This window comes from Cygnus atratus, chromosome 20 (assembly GCF_013377495.2).
Source record: "Cygnus atratus isolate AKBS03 ecotype Queensland, Australia chromosome 20, CAtr_DNAZoo_HiC_assembly, whole genome shotgun sequence".
Taxonomy (NCBI): domain Eukaryota; kingdom Metazoa; phylum Chordata; class Aves; order Anseriformes; family Anatidae; genus Cygnus; species Cygnus atratus.
The window spans coordinates 10,520,656-10,542,958 of record NC_066381.1 but is presented as its reverse complement, the minus strand read 5'-3'; the positions used below and the strand labels follow the sequence as shown (position 1 = coordinate 10,542,958).

The window sequence follows — 22,303 nt, the reverse complement described above, 5'->3', positions numbered from 1 at the left end:
CAACTCCGGAAGAATATTGCTCCAAACTTAACCAGATTCGGGCAGTTTGCTTTCAAGAAGTGCGTGTTTTGACAACATTGGCGGGATGTGAGTGTTTTAGCATTGGGATGTGTTGCAAGCAAAGTAAATAGGATCTGCACGAGGTTTGCAGCAGAAAGGGGAGGAGTAGGTGGTTTTGTTTAAAATACTCCCATTACAGTTAGTTAACCTTTATGTTACCTAAATGAAATCTGTATAAACCTGAAATTTTCACTGATCAGGTTGCCTAGGAACAGGCGGTTGGTTTTCATAAGACAATGAATACACTGTCACTGATAGGGCTATTAGGAACAGAAGCATTTAGCCACGTTATGCGACATCCCTGGGCTTGCCTGCTGTGGTTGCTGCTTGCCCCTGGGCGCCCGCCCGCCTCTGCCTGCTGGTACGAGTGCCGGAGGTGACGGGGACACGATGCTGCTCGGAGCAAGCCCCCGGTAGGCAGCAACAGCACGGCCACTGGGCCATCTGCTCGCTTCTCCCCGTCCCATCCGGAGGCACAGAAGCAGCCCCTGAAGGTGCACCCGGGCCCCTCAGGGCCCTTCCCCAGAGCGGGTCCCAGTCCCGGGGCTCCGTCTGGCCGCAGAGGAGTTAGCGGAGGCTGGCGATGTGATTAACGCGGCATTAAGTGACTTCAAAGGGCAGCAGGAGTAACTGGAAGTGAAAGAATGCAGATCGTTTATTAATAGGGTTTACAGAAATTTTCTGCTGGGTAGAAATATCGATTCTTTATTCCTGTTTTAAAAGGAGCTTTTTGTAATGATCACCGAGAGTCATTTTCTGCTATCGATTGTAATAGAGCTGTGCTGAAGACTTTCCTCCATCCATTCCACGCCCGCAAGTGTCATTGAGAGTAAACGCAGCGCAGGTTTTCCTTTCAGGACCACAGCAACTTCTTCAATCAGCATTTCTGTCATCTTTACGGCGTTGGTTTGCTATGTGTTTAAAGAGACATACACGTTTGCTCTTTTAAATCCGTTTACACTACTCTGAAAGTTCACCTTTGAGGGGGAGGCGGTGTGGGGAGGAAAATGCTAAAAATAAATCTCCCCCCTTAAGTAGATCAGTTCTGCATTTGACATTTACATGGAATTCATTTGCATCTCATTTGTACATGTTTCTGCTCAATAGGTAGAATGTAAGAAAGCACAACCTAAAGAAGTGATGTTTCCACCAGGGACGAGAGGAAGGGCACGTGGATTACCGTATACCATGGACGCTTTTATGCTAGGGATGGGAATGTTGGGTAAGTGTGCAATAGCCACCAAACGTCTTCCAGAGCGAGCCTCCCCTGTGTTGTCTCCCTGATTTGTGAACGCGTAAGGCATAGGGGTGAGCACATCTCGGCACTTGTGCGAGTGCGAGCCTAAAACTTCAGCAGGGGTGGAGTGGGGAAAATAATCCTGTCTGTGGTAAATGATTAACTCCCCCCCTTCCTGGAATATAAAAATTTGCATTTAAATGGATGTTTTAAATAGCCTGTTTTACTCTTACTCACAAAAATAGAATGATGAAAGATGCAGTGTGTTCATTCTGACTAAAAATGATCTCTCCCCCTTTTTAGAGGAATTGAGTCACACATTATTCCCCTTCTTTTAAAGGTATCTTTGACAGTTCAGCATAGATAATTGAAAATCTTGCCGGTTCTTAAATGGCATGCAAGATGGAGAAAGCAGGGAGATGTGTAACAGTATAGGTCGCAACAATAATTACGAGTTTCAAGGAGATGGAACGGTATTTTAGTCCAGTGTATTGTGTCCAGAAAATACTAATTAAATGGGATAAATGATATTTAATGGCAAAATTCTATTTGTGCACGAGGTCTATTTAGTTATAATTGGTTCTCATTTGTTTCTGCCTAGATAGTTGTTCTTTCTATATAGTCTGACAACCAACCTCTTGATATTCTGTCCTCAGATTTACTAAGCCAAAATCCTGCTAATGCATTGCCAGTGTCTTTTTGTAAAACCCGTGTATTTTCCACTTTCTGCTCCCTTCGTATTGCCAGACCTTCCCTCGGTTGTCATCTGCTGGGTCTGTGAAGTGTACATGAGGGGTGGGGAGGCTGGTGGTGTCCCCAGGCAGAAGTGACCCTTCCCAGCCACCTCCCTGCTCCGCAGCCTTTCCTGGGTGCTCTCTGGGCTCTGTCCGGAGCTGCAGCCCTGCGGCCGTTCTCCTCGCCCGTCACCCCCCAGCGCCGCTCACCCGAAGGCACCCGTCAGCTGCAGCGGGCGCGGGGCCCCGGGTGTCCGCGGTCCTGGCACCAGCACTTGCTGTCTTCAGCCTGAGGGGGGAGAGGCAAGGCGCCCTTAGGAATTTTTCCAGGCTTTATTTAAGTGGAACCAGGCAGTTCCCCGTGGGACTGGCCCACAAAGAGGGTGGTGGGTTTTGATCTCAAGAGTGTCATGTTCTCCATCAGTGGCAGGAGTAGAAACTCCACTGTCCCTGCAGACCTGTCCATCTAGTGCTTCATAAACAAGACATTCTTCAGCTTTTCGAGATGAATTTTTCTGAAGTTTAGTTGATCATAGATTTGAAAATCTAGGAAAAATCCTAGTTGATCCTGAGCATGAAAATGAGCCTTGAAAACTGGTGCTCAGAGCTCCCAAGCTCCACGGAGCGGGTCCACGGGCAGCGTGGTCTGGGGCCCTGCAGGACCCAAAGGCTCCTGGAGCGGGCGTCAGGGCAGAGGATTTGGTTCCTGTGTTCTGCTGAGATGTCTGACTTCAGGCACTGCTTGATGTCATGGGAAAAACTTCCCTGCCATGTTTGCTGTATCTCAGAATTAATAGCACTTCTCTTCAGGTGGCCGGAACGATCCATTTCGGGGATGTGTAATTTGGTTATTTCAGCCGATCATCTGTTCTTCTGTTCCCACATTCCACCGCCACCCTCGCCCAAAGTGTTTGGAAATTACATTTTATGGTTAAAATATTTATCTTGTTCTAGTCAGTCTGTGATTTTGTTACCTGTGAGTTCCCAGTGTGCCTGTGCACACGTACTGCTCTGCTTCTCTTGCTTCTGCGCTGCGGTGCCCAGCGGCCCGGAGGTGGGTGCGCGGTGGCACGGCACAGCCCGGCTGCTGGGTGCTGGGCACAAGGACCGGGGACGGCATCGTCTCTGCCGTGCTCCTCGCAGCCTGGCAAGGAGGAAAAGTTGAGAGGAGTTCCTGGAGCTGGTGCCTGCCCCGGGGACCTGAAAGGAAGATCAAGCCCTCAGGTGCGGCGTGACTAATTGCTGCTGGGGCTGCCTCTGTGGAAAAAGATCGCTTCAGGCTTTAAGAAGCAACAAAGAAGCCCTCGGTGAGCAGATCGGCTCCTGCAGACAGCCGCGGTGGGACGCCTGCTGACAAGTTTACCTCCCGCTGCACAGGTGCAGGCCATCCAGACTGGTGCTGCTCCGTTGCTTCTCGCAGGACGGCCTTTAGCGTGCTCTTGCTAGATTTCAAATCAGAGTGGCTTGCTCAGAATTAATGATTGATGTATGGTGAAGGCCAGATGCTTCATTATCAGCTCGCACTGTGGTTTTTTTATCTTCCAAGTTCCTGCTTGCTACGGTGGCACCGTGTTAAATAATTAAGTGCTGAACAACAAAATTGCAGCACAAGAGTCGGAGGCTGGCTGGTCGGCCATTACAAGCCCCTTCCCAAAGGCTGCCCGGAGGAGTTCGCTTCAAGGCTGGTAAGGGAGCACCAGGAGGAGGCTCAGCGGGGAGCCCACACCTCCTGCCCGCTGCCAGCCGCAGAGGGGAGCGGAGGGTGTAATTAACCCGTCGCACAGCGAAGACCCAGTGTCGTGTGCTGACGGGGGTAGATCCCAAAAGGCCTGTGTCAGATTTACTCCGCTCCTCGTTTTAGGTGTTTGGCCGGACTGAAAACGAGCGGATTGGAGCTGCTCTTGAAAGGTTTTTATACCTTTTTCCAGGAGCCCTTGTCCAAGGTCACCTTCTCCAGATGCTGTTCACAGGCAGAGGAGGAAATCAAAGGAACAAATGCACAAGACAACCCAAAGGAAAGAGCGGAGAGTGACTCCCTCCAAAGCTATTAAGGAAGTTGGTCTTTTTCATTAATCATAGCCTCCCTGAGGAGCCTGCAGCAGCCGGGGTCTAAAGGTGCACAGGCAGCCGCTTCTGTGATGATTTGGTTGATTGGAACAAAATTAAAGTGTTCTTCTGAAAGGATTTTTTGACTGCGAGAGTGCAGGCAGGCTGAGCCTTCTGCCAGGACTGCTCCTGGGCTGTCTCAGTCTCTGTCTGCTGATGGGAAGCGCGCATCCTCGGGGGAGACCAGGAACATTAATTAGCCACTCTGCATAAAGAGCGGGCTGGAATGGTTTCAGCTCCCGTGACCTCTTTCTCTCTGGCAGCCCACCTGGCAGGAGGATGGCCAGGCTCTCACACACTCCGTGGTGAGCAGGCACCAGCAGGCAGCGCACGTCTTCAGCTGGGTGAGGACTGCCGGGGCCCGAAAGCTCGCACAGCGCCCAGAAGCCCACCCCTGCCAGCTGGTCCTGGTACAAACCCATCACCCGTGGAGCCCCTTCGCCAGGGGCCACGTAGGTGCTGCTGTGTTACCCCTGCTTTCTGCTCTCTGTTCAGGTCCATACCTGAAAACTTGAAAAAAAAACAGAGAAAAGAGAAAAACAAAGAGGGGAAACATCAATAGCAGGTTGTCTCCGTCTCTCCTTCCCTCCCACCTTCAGCAGCTCTGGCTGGGTCGGGGCAGCTGCTGGTGTGGGGGTCCCGGCAGGGATGCCGGGCTCTGGGGGTGGCTACTGCAATGCTTGATCTGAGGTAGGACCCTACAGCACTTGTTTCATTTGGTGATGGGCATCTTAGGCTTGCAGGTGTTTAATATTAAAGTTGAGCCCTTTTTAACTTGCAAACCCCTCCAGAGATAGGAGAGCACGGCCCATAAAGCTTTTGCCCTGAGACTGCTGAAATAATGTCTGATATGAACACCAAATTTCAGAAAATCCCTACCAGGCTGCTTATATCATTGCACCAGGCAGACTGGGGCTCTGCATTACTGCACACGTTCAGTCGAGGTAGGTTGAACTCATGCATAAAAGAAGCTTGTGCCCTTCAAAGAAAGTCATTCCTTTTTTCCATCAGACTCTTTAATAGAGCAGTAGCCGCCTCTGAGGCAGAATTAAGGAAAGGGAACCCTGTGTTGGACACACACTTCCCAGCAGGCGGGCAGGACTTCCAGGAGCCGCTGGGCTCCTGCAGCAGCTCCAGGTGCGGTGTTCACCCCGGTTAGCACAGCTGTGCTCAGCTCGGGCTTAGCTTTTTCCTGTCCTTGAAGTAGGAGACAGATCAGTAGGAGACTTTTTTTGGACCAACGGGGCAACTTTTACAGCAGGTCTGTTTCTCTTCATAGCTGCTCCCTGGTACACAGTCACCCCCATGTGCCTGTAGGAGCTGGTTTTTATTCTACGTTCCCTGGTGCAGTGGGTGCTTACGTCAAGGTCACAGACAAGGCTTTTTTAAGCAAGACCCTGAGCATTCTTGTAGTGTGGGGCGATGCTTTGGCAGGAGGACAGCACCTTTCCTTGCAAACAACCTGGAGTTCCTTACTCTGAGCCGCACTAATAATAATAATATAACTCATAATTTTCTTGCATCGACTGAAGTACTTGAATTAATTTTAAAAGCAGGAGTCCCCAGGCCCCAAAGTGATCACGCAGTGTGTCCGTATACTAACCATGAGGTTTGTCCATCCTGGATCACCACATTTAAAAATTAAAAGATGTTTCCACAGGGTGGTTCAGTGGTTGTGGACACTTCCTCCTGTGGAGGAGACAAACTGTTTCTCCCTCTAGAGCTGCACTGGGACATCAGGGAGCTGAGGGTCCGGCTTGGGTGTCCTGCCTTCCCAGTGACCTTGTGTGCGTGCTTGGCGAGGTGCTCAGTCCCCAGGGCCACAGGTTGCCATGTGTATAGAGGAAGGGGGGCACTCTGCCCAGTTTCCCCTTCTGTAAAATAGCCTGTAATGCTTGGGCTTTAATGGGGGTCCACCATGATGGGCTTTAACACTAGTAACGTTGTGGTACCCTCAGGTAAACTGCAAGTAAGAAGGTCAGTGTTACCTGTTTGCAGTTATTTTTGTCCTGGAAGCAGAGCCTTTGCTTTCCTCCGGGAGACCTTCCCCGTACGGCAGCACTGACCGCACGCTGCAGCAGTAGCGGACTTGGCGGCAGCACCGGGTGTTCCCTCCAGCGGGAGCATGACCGTGACCATCGTGTGGTCAGCGTGGCGATACCGCAGCCACCACCGTCACCTTGTGTACAGCAGTGCTACGCACGGGCCAGGGAGCGTCCAGCGCAGGCAAGGATCCATCCTGCGGCCAGGACAGGGCTCTGCGAGGCGGCCAGGCATGGGCTGCTGGCTCGGCCAGCCTGCGGGGCGGGCGTGCAGGGCCCGCTGCCGGTGACAGCAGAGACAGGGAGCTGGGTGAAGGTGCTGTGAAAGTGATTTTGGGTGTTGGTTTCAGTTTGCGCTCCCATGGGCAGCAGGGTCTCGCTTCAGAGGAGGCAATCCAGGCAAAACTGGATTTTTGGTTTAGCAACGAGGGATGATGAAAGAGTTTGGTCATTCACTAGGGCTACTGAAGCAAATAAACTGTTCGGTACCCAGTGCAGGATGAGAATGGCATCTAATGGAAATGGTGGGTAGGTCAGCATGGCCATAATTTGGCTTGATGAAGCAGCCACATGGGCATGGTGTTAATGTGATATTGATATTCAGCCAGCCAATTTCTCCTGCACGGATCGGGTTTTGACTTGTTAGAGCAGAGCTGGGCACTGCAGCAGTAAATGAAGAGGAAAATTGAAGTAATGTTGTATTATAAATTTATGATTTCATCTGCCTGACCTAGAGAGTGCTGAGCGCCTTGGATGCAGCCGAGACCCCCACCCGGGAAGCCACGCTGCTGGCATTGGACACAGCGGCTTTGGCCGGGCAGAGCGGGGCTGCCGCACGCTGCCCGAGGTCTGGGACACGCATGGGGGCAGGCGCAGCCCCGACCCTGTGGGGCAGTCAATGAGATGCGCCTGCAGCATCCGCGCCCTGGGGCAGACCTGGGTGCTCCTCGGCACACGGGGCCGCACGGCCCCCTAGGTCACCAGCCAGAGCCTGCCTTGGAGTCATTTGGGTCTGAATGGGAGCAAATGTTTTCTTCTTGGCAAGGAGAGTGGCTGTGGTCGGTGCCGCAGAGCGATTTTTCATTGTGGAGCTCGCAGTGGTGTTAATGGCGCTAGTTACTTAGCAAACAATCCATTTATCAATATTGTAGGTTTAAAAAAAAAAAAAAAAAGGAAAAAGGTTTGTAAAGCTTAACTCTGAAAGATCTGATTTAACGACAGAGGTGATTAATTTCTAAGGGAATCCAGCTGTTGAGCTGTGAAATAAATAGGCAGGGGCTAAGCAGTGTGTACATATCTGCTGAAAGCTGCCATGCGCTGTCCTGCAATTGCAGGGCTGCTTTCCCCTGGCATTGCCTAATCCCATAATCAAAATTCATCCAAGCATTTTTATCTTCCTGTTTTAGATTATGATAAATAGCATATTATATCTATGTATAAATCTAATCATAAATGGAGAGACTTGGTGCGGCAGCAAAATTACTGTACAATGTATTAGTATTTTAAAGAATAAACAAACACGGAGATACAGGACCTCCAGAGGAACCGCTCAGCAGCTCCCCATGTTCTTGAGGTCCGTCCCAGCTGCTGCTGTCACCACTGCAGGATGTCTGTTGGCTTCAGGTGGAGAGAGAACAAACTTCTTAAGATGATTTCTTGGTCTTGAGAGGCCTTTCCTGGAAACTGGAGGAGTCTGGGCAGACCGGTTAACACTGGTAGCCAAGGGGAGCTTTAAGTAGTGTTGGAATTGCAAAGGAGAATTCCTGTTTTTAAGGAATTTGAGCAAGCAGAAGGGTCAGAAGTGAGGATGCAGTTTTAGGAAACCTCTGTAGCACAAAGGACCACATGCAGCACCCACGGCGCCGGTTGGGGCAGAAGCGGCCGTGGCTCTGCGTGAGGGCTGGGAGGCCGCAGCATGCGGCCCCTCGGCTGCTGCCGCCCCGCATGTGGTTTTGAGCCTTGACGTCTGACAGGTTGCAAACCTCTGGTGCCTGACCAGCAGATCCTCTCTGCCCTGGCCTGGCTGGCAGCCGTGGCGAGACCCTTGGGCAAGCAGCTGTGGGGCGGCCCAGCGGGCGCTGCTGCCTTTGTCCATGCGGCCTGGTCCCACACGGCTGCGGGAGGGGACGGGGCTGAGGCTGGCTGTGCTCATGGCCCTGCCGCACTTCAGCACCCGCAGCTGTATGAGCAGCCCTGCCCTGCGAGCAGTGTTGCTGTTCACTTCCATCCCCTGCGTGGAAGAGGGCACAATTGCACCTTAATGCATTTACGTAGGCATTTTTATTAGCAAAATGGTCTTGAGTGGTATTTTTTTCATAATAAAACTTCAAAAGCTGCCTGAGGTTGGATGTGTGTATCTTAGCAATTGCTTTAGGAAGCGGTTCTCATATCTGGGTTTTACTTTCCTGAAAAATTAAAAGCTCTTTGACTCTGGCTCATTGCCGTTGCTGCCTCTAACTCTTTGATGTGTTAACTGTTGTCCTTCACACTCCTGGGATAAAGAATTACTACTACCTTAATCTCCAACTGTCAATAGCTCTGAAGCAAAGTACATTCATTGTAAGCTCTCCAAATGTCAGAGCAAACCTGTGTTATGTGTTTAGCCTTAGCATTTGGCATTTACTCTTCCAGCTAACAAGTATGCGCAGTCCTTGGACTTCAGATACCAAAGTGCATGTTAATTACGTGAGTGACAGGTCTCACGCACAAAGCAAGGCAGGCAAGTGATCAGCAAAGTCATATATCTCTAGATGTTTCTATTCAAGATAATAACGAAACCTTTCTGCAGTTTTGCATGAGCAGAATAAATCTCATTTTTGAGTACCCCCTTGTAAAATCAAGTTTCTTCCATGTTATTTTGCATTATATTTATAAATTAAAAGACCTTTATTAATCTTGAAACTTTTTTTTTCTCTCTCCTTTTTAATTTTTTTTTATTATTTTTAATATTTCTGTGATCAAGGTTACCCGAATTTTGTTGCAACATATGGCCGAGGATATCCTGGATTTGCCCCAAGTTACAGCTATCAATTCCCAGGTATGTACATTTCATTTGCAGATTTGCTTTTTTTCCCTTCTTTCCTTCTTTAGTTTTTCCTTTTTTTCCTTTTTTTTTTTTTTTAAAATCCATAGCTGCAAGTTGAGACAGGCAAGTCTGCAGGGAGCATCTCACATAACAATTTTTTTTTACTATTAAAAATATTTATATATATATACATATACATATTTTAAAGACATTTTTATTAACGTGTAAATTGGTACTGGTTATTTGAAAACAAACTTCTTAAATTAAAACATAAAGCAACAGAGATAATTTAAGAGCTATTAGCCTCCCTTTGATGGTTTTTTTCTTTCATATATATATTACAGATAAATGTACAGGCACACACACACACAGACTCTCACACACGTACACATGTTCTGTGGTAAGTTCATATTCATTAGAAGTGCAGTTTGGAGTAAAGCCCAACATTCCTGTATATTCGTAGATATCTTCGGTGTCCTTCCTAGCAGTTAGTTCCTCACGGCGTGTGCTCGTTGGGTGTGCTCTGTGCTGTTCTCGCTCCCTCCCTGGGCCGTGCAGTGCGCTCCCCTCCAAGGGCTGCGGGCTGCGGTTGCTGCTCCCCCCACGCAGCACCATGAGGCCTCGAGGCTGCTGCTGGGACTGAAACTGCATGGGATTGAGAATTTCTTTTTACTTCACCTCAGCGTTTCTCAGGGAGATCTAGCAGGATGCTGTGTTTATCGCCACTAGTAGCTAAAGCCCACCTGGACACCGTGGCATGGCAGCCTCTGTGTTGCACGGTCAGTTCACAAGTGCACTCGTTGCTGAGGTCCTGTGCGAGTGGTCCACCACCCTGTGCCGTGCTCTCTAATGGCTTAGGAAGGGAATGGTGGAAGCACAGCTTTGCTCAGGTCAGTTGAGAAACCGAGTGAAACCCTGCCCGTGGTGAAGTCGCTGCAGGCGCAGTGGCGAGGACACTGAGCACCCTCCCGGACAGACCCATAGGTGGGTCAGAGAACATGGAGCGGTGCTTGGCTCTGCCGGGGGCACAATGGGGCAAGGATAAGTCTGTGTGTTCAACTCTGGGTCAATAGGATGAAGCATTACTTTGACAGGATACGCATTGTTAACATCCGTAAGATGAATAATGTCCTTGCACGGTAGTTTCTGCAGAACTGGTTTCTGCAGGATGAATAGCACCAAGGGAAACTCGTTTGATTTTCTTTTCCATTGCTGAAATTTACAAATGCTAAGGCTCTATTTTAAACTCAACTGCCTGTTTCCCACCTGTGCTTCAGCCCTCTCAAACTGAGTCAGGTCCTTTGGAGGACATGGATAAAACGACCGCTGCCTTGGCAGGGCGCAGGGGCTCGAAAAGGCTGGCAGGGGCTGGTGCCCCGCGGACAGTGCCGGGGCGGCAGGACAGGGCAGGTGCTGGTACCGCCGCCAGCTGCAGCGGCCCCATGCTGGCAGCTCCTCCAGCCAGGAGCAGGGTGCTGGGCTCGGCCAGGCGCTGCTCCCTAACACAGGAAGGTCGCCCAAATGCACGCACGCACTCTCCAGGCAGGCACTGATGTGTGCTTGAACGCTGGAGGAGGCTTCAGAAGGCGCTTGCCTGTCTCTCGCTGTCCTCCTGGGTTCTCATGACTCCTGCACCAGCTCATTTGTATGAAGACAGCTAAATGAGAGACAGCTTTGATATGTTAAATGATGAAAATCGGCAGAGATGACTTTAATTATAAACATGTCTAAAACGAACGTGTCGGCTGGCTGAAAGCAGAGATGCCGTTTGACTCCAGCCCTCATTATATATACTTCTATTAAGGGCCAGGTTTTTCAAAACAGGCCTTCCAGTTAGTTGCTAGTTATTTTCAATCTCTTGCAGAGATTGCAAATGCAGAAGAAAATCAAAGCAAATTGTCACCTCTAGAAAGCAGGTGTGCTTAACTGCAGGCCCCAGTGATGCCTTCTGCACCAGCGGCCAGCTCGAAAATTGGGCTCGGAAGGGGAGCTGCGCAGCGGCCACCTCGGCTGGCGTGGCTGTCGGGGCTAGGGCCGTGCCCGCGTTGCTCTCCCTGCAGGTCGTAAGTTCCTTACAGCAATTAGACCCTGGCAGGGGCGGCACAGGAGCACTGCTCCTCATGGGTGCTGCATGGCGGGGGCGCAGCGGGAATGGTGCCGTGAGGGCGGCTCGGGCAGGCTGCGGTGGCGCTCGCGGCAGGGGACACCCCTGAGCAGATGTGGTGTCCCCTTGGGAGCCAGCTGTTCGAGGAGAGCGCATCTGGGGCAGTAAGTGCTCCGGCATGGAGCGAGAGAGAGGTGCGAGCCTGGTGGAGAGGAATCTGAAATAGGCTTTTTTAATAAGTTGTCATGTCCAAGCGCTCAATGCCATGATGTGGGAAAAAAAAGTGATGTGGCCACTTCTGAAGGAGCACCCCGGGCGGTGTGTCGGAGGGCTTCGGCACCCTCGCAACAACCTGGTACTTAAACAGCAGCGGTGCTGCAGCCCCACGTCTGTGCTAATGTACATCTAAATACCCAGCTGCAGTTCGCTACAGAGAAGTGGCAGTGCATTCTGCTAGAGTGCTGGCGTGTGAAGGCTCTCCCACACGGGTGCCTGCGCTGCCGCAGGTCAGCCTGGCAGGGCTGGCCACAGGCATCGTGCTGGTTACGTCTCGGGTTACACAACCTACTGACTTCTTTAATTAAAAGAAAAGAGTGCCCACCGAAATTGAACTGTACCACTGATATTTACCATTGTGGAAATGAAGCAATGCTACAGATGTCATGCTCCACCTGCTTGCATTGTCATTCCTGCGCGGGGCAAGCAGCCTGCCTGCGCTGTCGGCAGTGCGCCCTTGCAACGCCCGGCCCCACAGCGAGGCACACGTAGTCAGGTTGGCGACTGCTCTATCTTCTTCCATCACGTTATTTTTTTTCCTCTATGCATTTATAACTCAGTACATAGCCTTTTTCTTTTAATTACAATCACTCCCTTTCTGTGTCATTTTTTTTTAATTTCTGGGACTTATCTTTTCAGTTTAATCTATTAATTTCTGTTCTTATTTCACTTTGCAGACTATTTGCCGATTTCACAAGACATAATTTTTATCAACTAGTTCTTAAAGATGCATAACAAATTAATCGGGGTTTACTACAGTGCTAATGAGAGAGAGAGACAGAAAAAGCCTGGGTGGTCCATGTTTAATATCAATGTCCACTGAAAAATTGCTGCTCTTACTGGCTGGTTTGATTGACTGGACTTTTATTTTATTTTTTATTTTTTTAAAGGCTCCATATCCTCACTGCTTTGAGTTTGCTTTTTATTTTTTCTTTTTTAAATTTTTTTCCTCTGCTTTGTTATGAGTTTTTAATGCCCACTTGGAATGTAACTCACAAGGACTGGGGATAGGGGCATTATGAAGGCATGACTTCTCACAAACTTCTTAGAAATAATTTTATCAAGGAAGGAAAAATGATGATTGGTTCTTACACAGCAGCCCCAAAGAGAGATGCTGGCGCTTTTTTACACAGAGACATTCAGCAGTAGCACAAATCATAGTTACAGCGGAGTGAGACTAGGGTCTCCTCTTGCTGGGGTTATCGACAAAGCGGGGTTTAATTCCTCCAAACGAGCACACCCCGTGCAGGCAGGTGTGAACCTGTGCCGCCACTGGCTGTGGGTGCAGCTGACCCACTTGTGTTGTGTTCTCTTGATTCGCTTTGTCGTGGGGGCTCTGCCCAGAGCTGCCGCAGTCACGGAGCTGTGCCCCGATGCAGCGGTGCCGGGGTCGGTGGCTGGCGAGCCCCCGCGTGGCCGCCAGGCTGGGGGCCGGAGCGCTGTGCTGCAGCAGCCCCCGCTCGAGCTCTGCACTGCTAGCTGCCCCCTCCTCTTGCAGCAGGCAATGCTTTCACGTACTCCCTGCAGCTGCTCTTACTTCCAGACTTTGCTTGCAAATCATGGGCAAATTGCTTAAATTTTGGCAAGAGGGGCAAGCTTTCACCTCGCTAGCTTGAGCTGTATTGCGCATCTTAATCTTCACCCAAATGCCAGAAGAACCTCAAAGCTCCGCGATATGCCTCTATCCATTGGCTTCCCTTTTAACAAGACCAGGTTCTGGTGTTTTGGGTAGAACACACACTTTGTATTTGAATCCTGTTTTTCTTTAAGTGTTTCTACCCATTTTATAAGTTTGTGAGAAGTAAATTGCATGCTTACAGTAGAACTGTAATGCATTTTAATGTTTGTTAATCCACTTGTTAAAATGTCAGTGTCAAAGGCTCTACAATACACGGCTATGCTGTTCATTTCATTAAAGATGCTTGATGTAATAATTGGTTAGTTTTCTTTTTACTTTTCTGCAGGCAATAGCTTTTTTTAATCTGTATGGCTTCTTATTATTTTGTTTGGGTTTTTTTGCTATGAATTGCTTTGCTTTTGTGAACTTGTCTTAGTGTGCATGATTTGCAAACATTTCGGCTATTGTGAATTTTCTCATTTTTTGTAAATAGTCCATCTGTGCTTTTCTTTTTTTCTTTTTTATGACTTTTTTCCTGTAAGTAACTAAGGTAGAAAATAATAATAAATTGTTTACAATGGATATGCTGTGTTGCTGCTCTCTTAGCTTGCAGTTTTAATATTTTGGTTTGGATGCACCAAATAACCAGTACCAATGACAATTTAATAAAAGAATAAAACAACCATCACTCCAAGCGTGTGACCCAGTATTTGAAGAACCTGCAGATGGATGGTTACATACGAGGTGTGTTGACAGCAAAAATTAAAACAAGAAAATATGACAACGCACTTGTAACTGGGGGGAGAGCAATGTCTACATGTAAAAATTGCAGTATTCCCAACACTCTGATCTTCCATCATGCTGACTGAGGTGGGTTTAAGCATCAAACCCACAGGTGTGTTAGAAACCCTTGTTGCAAACTCTCCAGCACTGATGTGCAGGAGTCTCTTTCTTCTGTTTGGAAATGGAAAGGAAAACCAGGTTGCTTTAGAGAAGGTCCCTCGCTGGGATGGCAAACGTTGTCCCCAGACCCCGCAGTGGGACTGGTGCTGCTGGCTGTGCCTGGGAAAGCACGGAAGTTGCCATCGCTTTGTTTCCCTCTGTTATACTTTCTTCCATCATTATCTGCATGTCTGGGGATTGTCAAAGTTACTTAGAAGCCTTCAGCTCAGGAATTTAAATTTCTTTTTAGTTAAGGGTTTGTTTGCTTGAATGTTCAAAACTTATTAAAGCCTTTGTGTATGGGGAGAGGTGGGAGAAACAAATATTTTTCACAAACTTTTCTGAGCTCCTGGAAATACACTTGCTTATTAATAATGATACTCCATAGTCTGCAAAGCCCAGTCTTGGGTCATGCTCTTGCAGTGCCTGGTGCTGTGAAAATGCAACACAACATCAGTTAAAAGTTTAAACTATATTTTTTATTATTATGAGAGCATTTAAAACCGAACCAACTTTCTGTTAATGTATAAAGCTTAATTTAGTTTCTTTTCTGATAGCAGTAGCAAACTGTTCACTTGTAGTCCATCAGTTCTGGGAAGGAAGCTGTTCTTACATAGAAGTTATTTGTGATGCTTGCCTAGTGAGTCTGATAGTTATTTTCTGGGTCAAGAAAAGGAGCTGGTACCAAAGACAAGAGTAATTGCTATAATAATGACAAGCTTCAGGCTTCTTTTTCATTGTGCCTGAAAGAAGGAGGTAAGGAATTAAGTTGCTGTATCTGGTATTGAGGACATTCAGGAATATTACAAAGCTGCAAGCTTATTTTGCTCTTCTGCAGGTCTCTCACTCTTGGTTTCCCACTCCTTTATAAGTAATCTCCTAAAGGAGATGCAGTGGGAGTGAGAGGAAAAGGGTATGTTTGTAGCTTCACCATACTGCCAAGCAGACCATTTTGTATGTAGCAAGACATGGTATAAAGCAGTGGAAGTACTCGGGAGGTGCAGCTAAGTTAAGCCTTGTAATAGTAAGAGGAACCATTCTGACTTCTTTGTCTAACCCTCTCTTAACTGCTTAAAATCTGCTGTAATCATCCCTGCACTGCATGCTTTTGTTCACCTAAAACACATTACTGCATCTGCATGGCATAAAGTGGTTTACAAAATGCATTTGAAATCTGCTAGAATCACCTTAATTGTCGCTCTTCAGAACTTTCAGTTTCTGTCTTCATCAATGAAAACAAAGGCTGTGGACTTGACCTGGTTTAAAATTAAGAGTTTGGGTTTCCTTTGCTGGCCAAGGGCAGGCTGAGGAGGGGCCGTTCTTGTTGCAGTCACATCCTTCGAGCAAGGAGCAGCTGAAGCTGTGGAAAACAAACTGAGAAGTTAATATAGCAAAGCCCATAAAGCCAGAAGGTACTCCTTCAAGTTCTGCTTAGATGGCAATAGCTTTTGGTTTGATGCAAGAAAAATGTTATCTAGAGCTGTTCCCCAAATCCAAGCAGAACTTAAGCAGCTTTTAGGTGCATTTGTTTTCTGAGAAGAGTTGTGTTGTGTTTTTTTTTTTACCGTGTTGCAGAGAAGTGCTTTGTAAAATTCCTTTTCACCTGCCATTTGCCCCGCTCCTTAAAGTAATATCCTGGCTATTGAATTTAAGGGGAGTTTTTCAGGAGAGAAGCTGCTGATCTCAGCCAGTGGTCCAGCTTCCAACTTGAACAGCAGCAGGTGGCTAGTACAAGTGCTGCCCCCACTTCTGTCCAGCTCCAGGCAAGAGGCTTTGTGCTGCGAGCAAGGTTCTGGTAAGGTTTCCCCATACTGCTTGTCTGGCAAACTGTGCCAGACCCTATGTTGATGCCTTGAACACCTACTTGATCAGTAAGGACATCTTGAACATTGAACTTGGTTGTCCTGTTCCCAGCTGCTCACTGATCTGTGCATGAAATTTGCGATGGGCTTTAAATGTTCATGTTTAAATGTTAATGCCCTGAAAATGAGTGATCCTAAAGGGACAGGGAGGAAAGGAAAGAAAAACCAAACAAACCTGCCAGTCCATCCGGGTCTCTCATGAGCTCTTTGTGTTTTCGGGCAGTTCTGCAGCAAAAGAGTCCCTGAGTGATCGTTGTGTGGTGAGCAGGCCGCAGCTGCAGCAGCTGGGGAACTTAATGAGAATACTTAGCCACAGGAGTAAAGAGTCATAATGCAAGCCCATACATATGGAAGCAAACACAGGTTACCCTATGGAAAGCATAACATGATGTGGTAACGCCAGTTCTGCTGTAGGAAGTTCTACCTGTCCAAATCGGCTGGAGCACAGCAGCTCACCTGCTTAGGCCTTTGGCCTCTGTAGATACAATTTTTAACTGTAAAGCTGTTAAAAACTGGGAGCTGGGGGGTTGAAAAAGAATTGAAAAGATTATTCTCCTTAAAGCACAAAAACATTCTTCAGTCACATTTAATAGTTGGGTTTCAAGCTCATAATTAAGTTTTAAGTAGCTTCCAAGTTCTCCTTTGCCCAGAAGCAGTAATACATAGTCCCTGCAGTGATGCCCTAAGGGTTTTTAGGCTCAGCACCACAATCCTCTCCTCTGACCTTTTTCATAATGTAGATTATGAAATGCACAGCGGCAGTTCCTCCACCAAGGAAGCGTGAAGTTCCCTGTCCCTGCCAGCCACTGCTGTTGCGCTCCATAAGCTGCGGGGAGCTGTAGCGTGTCTTCTGGCGAGGCACTCACTCCTGACTTGGAAACCTGCAAGTTGTGGAGAATTTCCTGCCCTCTGATAACCTTGTCCTCTGACTAATTACCTCCTTCTTTATGTAGGTGCCTCTCATCTGTGTTGAATTTTGCCAGCTTCAGCATCCAGGCGTGAGTTCTTTTTATGCGTTCGTTCATAGTCTGGGATCTGTCTTTTAATAATACTTACCCAGATAGTTTAGATCATTCATAAAAATTTAAACAAGCTGTTTAAACAAAATAGCTCATTTTCTCTACCATCAAAGCAACTGAAATGAGGCTTGAAGCAAATCAGTGCCACTTTGCTGAACTTTAAATATATGCCTTGATGCTGTTCCACCTAACCTGCCCTTGTTCGTTCAGCAGCAGGTGACTGAAATTCCGTGCTGCTGTGCTGTGTGTCAGATGTGGGTTCAGTGAATTCACAAGTATTCCTCCCCCTGCAATGATCATTTCATTTATACGTACCTTGTTTATTAAAAATCAATGGTAAGTGTTTGGCTTTGGGCTTTAAAATGAGAAATGCTTTCATCGGGCGATCAGCTTAGTACTAAACAGAATTACTTGCTTTTAGGAAGCGATTTAGTTGAGATTCTCTTTCATGCACATCAGCTGCTTTCACTTGAAGCTCATAATTCCCTGTATTTCACCAGATACTAAATTAGGGAGAATTACATACCAAGTTACAGTGGTGGGTGGTGGGAGGTATAGTTTTCATAGGACACATTTCAGAAGTATAGTGAATGCCTTAAAGCTGCTATAGGGTTGGAATAGCTTTTAAGTAGAGTAAATAAGCTAAAACAGCTACCAGCTTTTGCTTCTTGGTTTGGATTGTTTTGGTGTGGGTTGTGTTTTTTTTTGCTTTTGGTTTTGTTGTGTTTTTTTTTTTTTTTGAATAAATATTTTTCTTAGAGTGAACCATTTGCCTTTGAGAACTTTCCCAGTTTTCTGTATGGTGAAATAACTGCAAAAGGGTTATTACACTTGAAATGACACAGAATGATAATTTGGAGACAAACAAGGCTTTGTCTCACTGATGCATAAAGTAATTACTAGGCAAAAGTGCATCATTCTCATTTTAAAAACCGTGGCCTGAGAGTGGTAAACAGCTGAAAAATGGGTTGTTCACTGTACATAATGTGGAAGTGCCAAATTTTAAATTAACTATATTTGGCTTTTATTGTTTTGTTGAAATTCCAAAGCAGAAATATTTGTTCATAATAACATCCATCTGCAAACACGCATCCGGTGTGAAGCGCATTACGGGTGTCTGACGTTGGGAATTTTCCTACAAAATCTTGCTACGCATCGTACATTTTAAGCAGCAGATGACTGTGCCTTGAATAACACAGTGGGCTGTTTAATGAGGTTTCCATTATGCATGATGTGCTGTATCTGAAGTTCGCTAATTTTCTGACCTGGTGAAATAGATTTTAATAAGCTTGATGTAACACAGCATATAAAGACAAAGGGAAACAGTTAATGGGGCTGTCACAATAAAGAACTCTGAGCAGGCCTGGAGAAGCTAAAAGTATTAATAGAATTGATCGAAAGCTTAGGAAACAAATTCTCCATTTCCGTGGACCTCGTGCCTTGTTCCCCTCTGGCCGTCGGGCAGGTGGCACTGCCCCACGTCCGCGGGGACACGGCGGGTTCGCTGCTGGAAGCGCCAGGCACTGCGGACAGTCACATCCTGTGGGCGTGGGGAGGGCTTCACAGGGTCTTCGATGAAATCCAAAAGTGTTAATTGCTACTAAACCGTGATAGCATGTGAGTGGTTTGGTAGAATCCTTGTCTTTCACCAAGCCCAGATAAATTTCAGTTTCTCTGTGTATGTTCCTCTCTGTATGGTGAGCGGTTAGTTGTTAATCTGAAGCTTGAAATGGCAGCTGGTTTTCCTTTCTCATTCTTGTTTCTGATAGAAAAGGAGAGGGGGAGACAGAGGACTGAAAGATGAAGGTTTTAAACATAAAGGGATTGTTTTGGGATGGAGCTTTCCCTTGTGCATGCTCACCATTAAAGACTGCATTTGTGTCCAGTAAATTGGACCCACGCCTGCCCGCCTCCCAAAAAAAGGCTACTGGGCTCTTCTGCTTCATGCTTGTGAGTCTCTGATACTTTTGAAATGAAGCCTAAAGATCCTACAAAGAGGATAACACTGCCTAATGGAAAGAATAATGCAAGCGAGAACCCATTTGAAATGACAGCTGTGAGCCTCGCAACGCTTTTCTGTGCTGATCAAAGGCGCTGGTAACGCTGCTTGAAAGGAGGGGATCAGTTTCCCCTCGCCTTTTCCCACTCAACCTGCAGATGATTTTACATTCTCGACTTCACACTTTTTTTTCTGGGAGATCAAGTGAACTCCCAAACGACTGATGTAGATCAGCACGCTGCGTGAGCCAGGTCAGCCTAAAAGACAAAGCGCTGTAAGATGAGGCGGAACGTAAACCTGGAGCTCGGCCGCCTGGCCTCCGAAACGCCCCGCTCGGAGCGGTGCTCGGGAGGCTGAGCCCCGGCGCTCAGCTGTGACGCCAACGCATGCAAATAGTCGGTTAACTGGGAGGAAGTATTCTGCTTGTTTTATGGTGGCTTTTATTCTCCATGCACATCTCATAATTTCTGTTGTTTTTCTGAAGTCTGGTGCTGAAGGCAGATGATGATTTGAGACTCTCAGCTTGCATTTTTATTGTTGCTTTAAATCCACGTGCTTATTGCCGAAGTCTAAATGTACGACCTCTTCTGCCCTACGTGCTTTAGCTGGTAGGAAGCAGAGAAAATCCTTTGCATAGTCTTTTTTGATGGAAAACCTGATATCTTGGTCTTTGTGACTTGTTGGTTTTGTTGTTTGGTTGCTGTTGTCTGGCTGCTTGCAGAGTACGGCATCGTGTCCTCCTGGGTCTGCAGGGGCTGAGCAGAGCCGAGCCTGAAGCACTTGGTGGTTGCCCATCTGGGCCAGGACAGCAGGGGAGGGCTGGTGACGGCCTGGCCACGGCCGTGACAGCGGTGGCCCGGCTGGCAGCGGGGCAGCACTTGCAGGTGAAGTTTTGGGTCCTCCCGGCCCCGCTGCCAAGCACCCCCAGCTCCCCACAGCACCCCCAGACAGCGGGACGTGGCCACAGCTGCAGCACGCTTCAGCAGAGGCTGCTTCCCCTCCCTTTGCCTGAGCCTTGCAGTTCCTTGCCATCATCTGCAAGTGCAAACAAAGACTCCTCCCTCCTCAGTTCTGCCCCGGTAGCACAGACTGGAAGCGAAGTGCTGGCCGTGTCCGCAGCGAGACCCCCAGCACAACAGACCTGCACAGCCGCTGCACTCTTCTTTCCCCTCTCGGGGAGCTGGCAAGTGTGTGCTGGCTTCTCCTGCCTCGTTGCTGAGATGTTTTCTTTTGAAAGCTTGCGCGACATGAAAAGGGCACTGTGTTCAAACCATGCCTTCGTTACTGGCGCTGCAGGGGGTTTCCAGACCCCAGCAAGGGATGCTCGGGCGATGCAGATGCTGTGCCTGTCTCAGGGTGAGGTGCAGACCCTTGAAAGCAAATGGGTGTAATTTGCTTTGCTGCAATGGGAGATGTTTTATAGTGTCCTGGCAGCAGAGAGGAAGGGGGTATATAATGCTTATTGTGTTTTTCACTTGTTTCTAGTCGTCTTTCAGCTACCTTCGTGCTGGGGTAGAGGAGAAATGTGGTTTTAGAAGGAAGCGAGCAAAGTGAAGACACGGGTGGCTTTGCAGGCAGCTTCACTCCAGCCTGGAATACTGCTGTGGTACATGGGGCAGGGGCTGTGGCCCGTGGGAAGCACCGGCGGCCCCAGTCCCCTGCTGCTGGAGGTGCTCCTGGGCAGCCCTGGGGCCCAGTCCTGGTCCTGCAGAGACCTGCAATGGTGTGTGCCCCCCACGGAGCCTCTGAGCCCCGTGCAAGGACTGGCCCTCCTCGTGCAGCATTGCTCTTGCCAGATTTGTTCCCAAATCTCCTGAAAGATCTGCTAAATCCCGGATCTTAGTTTTTTTCTGCTTGGTAATGCCAAGTATGAGCCAGTAGGGCTATGTGCTGCCTGCTGAACTCCAGTCCTGCTGCTCTCGGTCGCATGCCACCCTTTCGATCCCCTGCTCTCAAACTTGTTTATTGGTTGGAGAAAGCAGTTGCTTGCAGACAGACCCTGACTCAATCTGTGACCTCAGGGCACAGCATTTAAAAACAGATATGTCCGTCTTCCCTCGCATGAGGCTGCTTCAGTATTTAAAGTGAAACTATTGATGCAGGAAGCAGAAAAATTTATCTGTGAAAAATTGACCTCCAAATACTGGCTTTGGCTCATTCTGAGCAATAAGAGAGCATGAAATTGCTGTGAATCCTCAGGGCTTTCCTGGTCAGTGTGCAAGCCCACTGCAGAACGTTTACTGTAAAATATCGTCTAATTGGAATGCCTAAAGTGGGCACTTTGCTCCTTTGGAACAGCTTTGGTATCTTGTTTTCTCTAGGCAATTATATGCAGAGGATACACAAAGAAGGACAGGGATTGTTTCTGCGAGAATTGGAGCCCCTCACACAAACACGGTGAACGAGTCGATCTCACCCTCCAGCCTTTTCTGATTTCCCAGTTGACTTCAGAGTGCAGCGGGCTTGGAGGAAGCCAGCCTGGGCCCCCTGCATCTCAGACGGTGGGATCGCTGCTGGGGGCTGGACCTAGAGCATGCTGCGGCCAGTGCCTCCCAGCGGCTTCCCAGTGCCCTGGTCTGGGTGTCCAGTTCCCTCCAAGCCTGTTAAAAACGCCCCGGGAGTGTGCGGGCGGCAAATGCAGAGGCTCAGTGCACGGCTCTGCCGAGGCAAGCTCCTGAGGCAGCCCCACGGCCATCGGGCAGGGCAGGACGGAGCGGATCCACCTCCGCCACTGCCTGGGGAGCAGCACTCTGGAAGGTGCCTCGGGGACTCGGGGGAGCTGGTTTAAACCCAGGCCCAGGGGAAGGGGCTGTCGCTGCTGGAACGCAGGCAGACGTCCTCACCGAAGTGCTGGTGTGATCTGTAGGGCCAGCAAGAGGCTCTGTGGACAAGCAGATCGCTTCTAGGGCACAGAAACTAGCAGAAGTGCTTGCTAATGCTTTCTGCTTCCGTAAATAGCTCCAGGTACCCCAGCTCTCAAATTTTAATACAATGGTGCAGGAACACAGAAGGACAATTAAGGCAGAAGTTTATTGCAGGACACAGAAGGGGTTCAGCGTTAATTTCACTGTCACTGTAGTCACATTGTTTAAAGTCCTCACTGATTTAAAAATGTGTAAACAATGGGAGGTAATAATACAGCATGACCAAAAGTGTTCCAGTAATGCTATAGGATTGGTGTGAAGGGAATTACAGATATTTTGTGGTGGAGCTTGAGACCAGAATGGGTGAGAGCCGGGCTGCATCCTTTGCTCTCTGCAGATAACTTTCTGGAGTCAC

The 22,303-nt window shown here is 48.3% G+C and overlaps 1 protein-coding gene across 10 annotated transcripts in view; it reads left to right on the top strand.

Annotated features, from left to right (window-relative positions):
* The window catches only part of MSI2 (musashi RNA binding protein 2), a 239,063-nt gene that overhangs the window by 185,641 nt on the left and 31,119 nt on the right, over positions 1-22,303 (top strand). For 9 of the 10 annotated variants that reach the window (XM_050714799.1, XM_035560906.2, XM_035560912.2 and 6 more), the window contains 2 exons: positions 1,168-1,282; positions 9,142-9,216. In XM_050714799.1, coding sequence (XP_050570756.1) covers positions 1,168-1,282; positions 9,142-9,216 — 190 coding nt within the window. Of the gene's footprint in view, positions 1-1,167; positions 1,283-9,141; positions 9,217-12,261; positions 13,784-22,303 lie in introns of those variants that run through there. The other variant, XM_035560913.2, reaches the window with a different exon arrangement.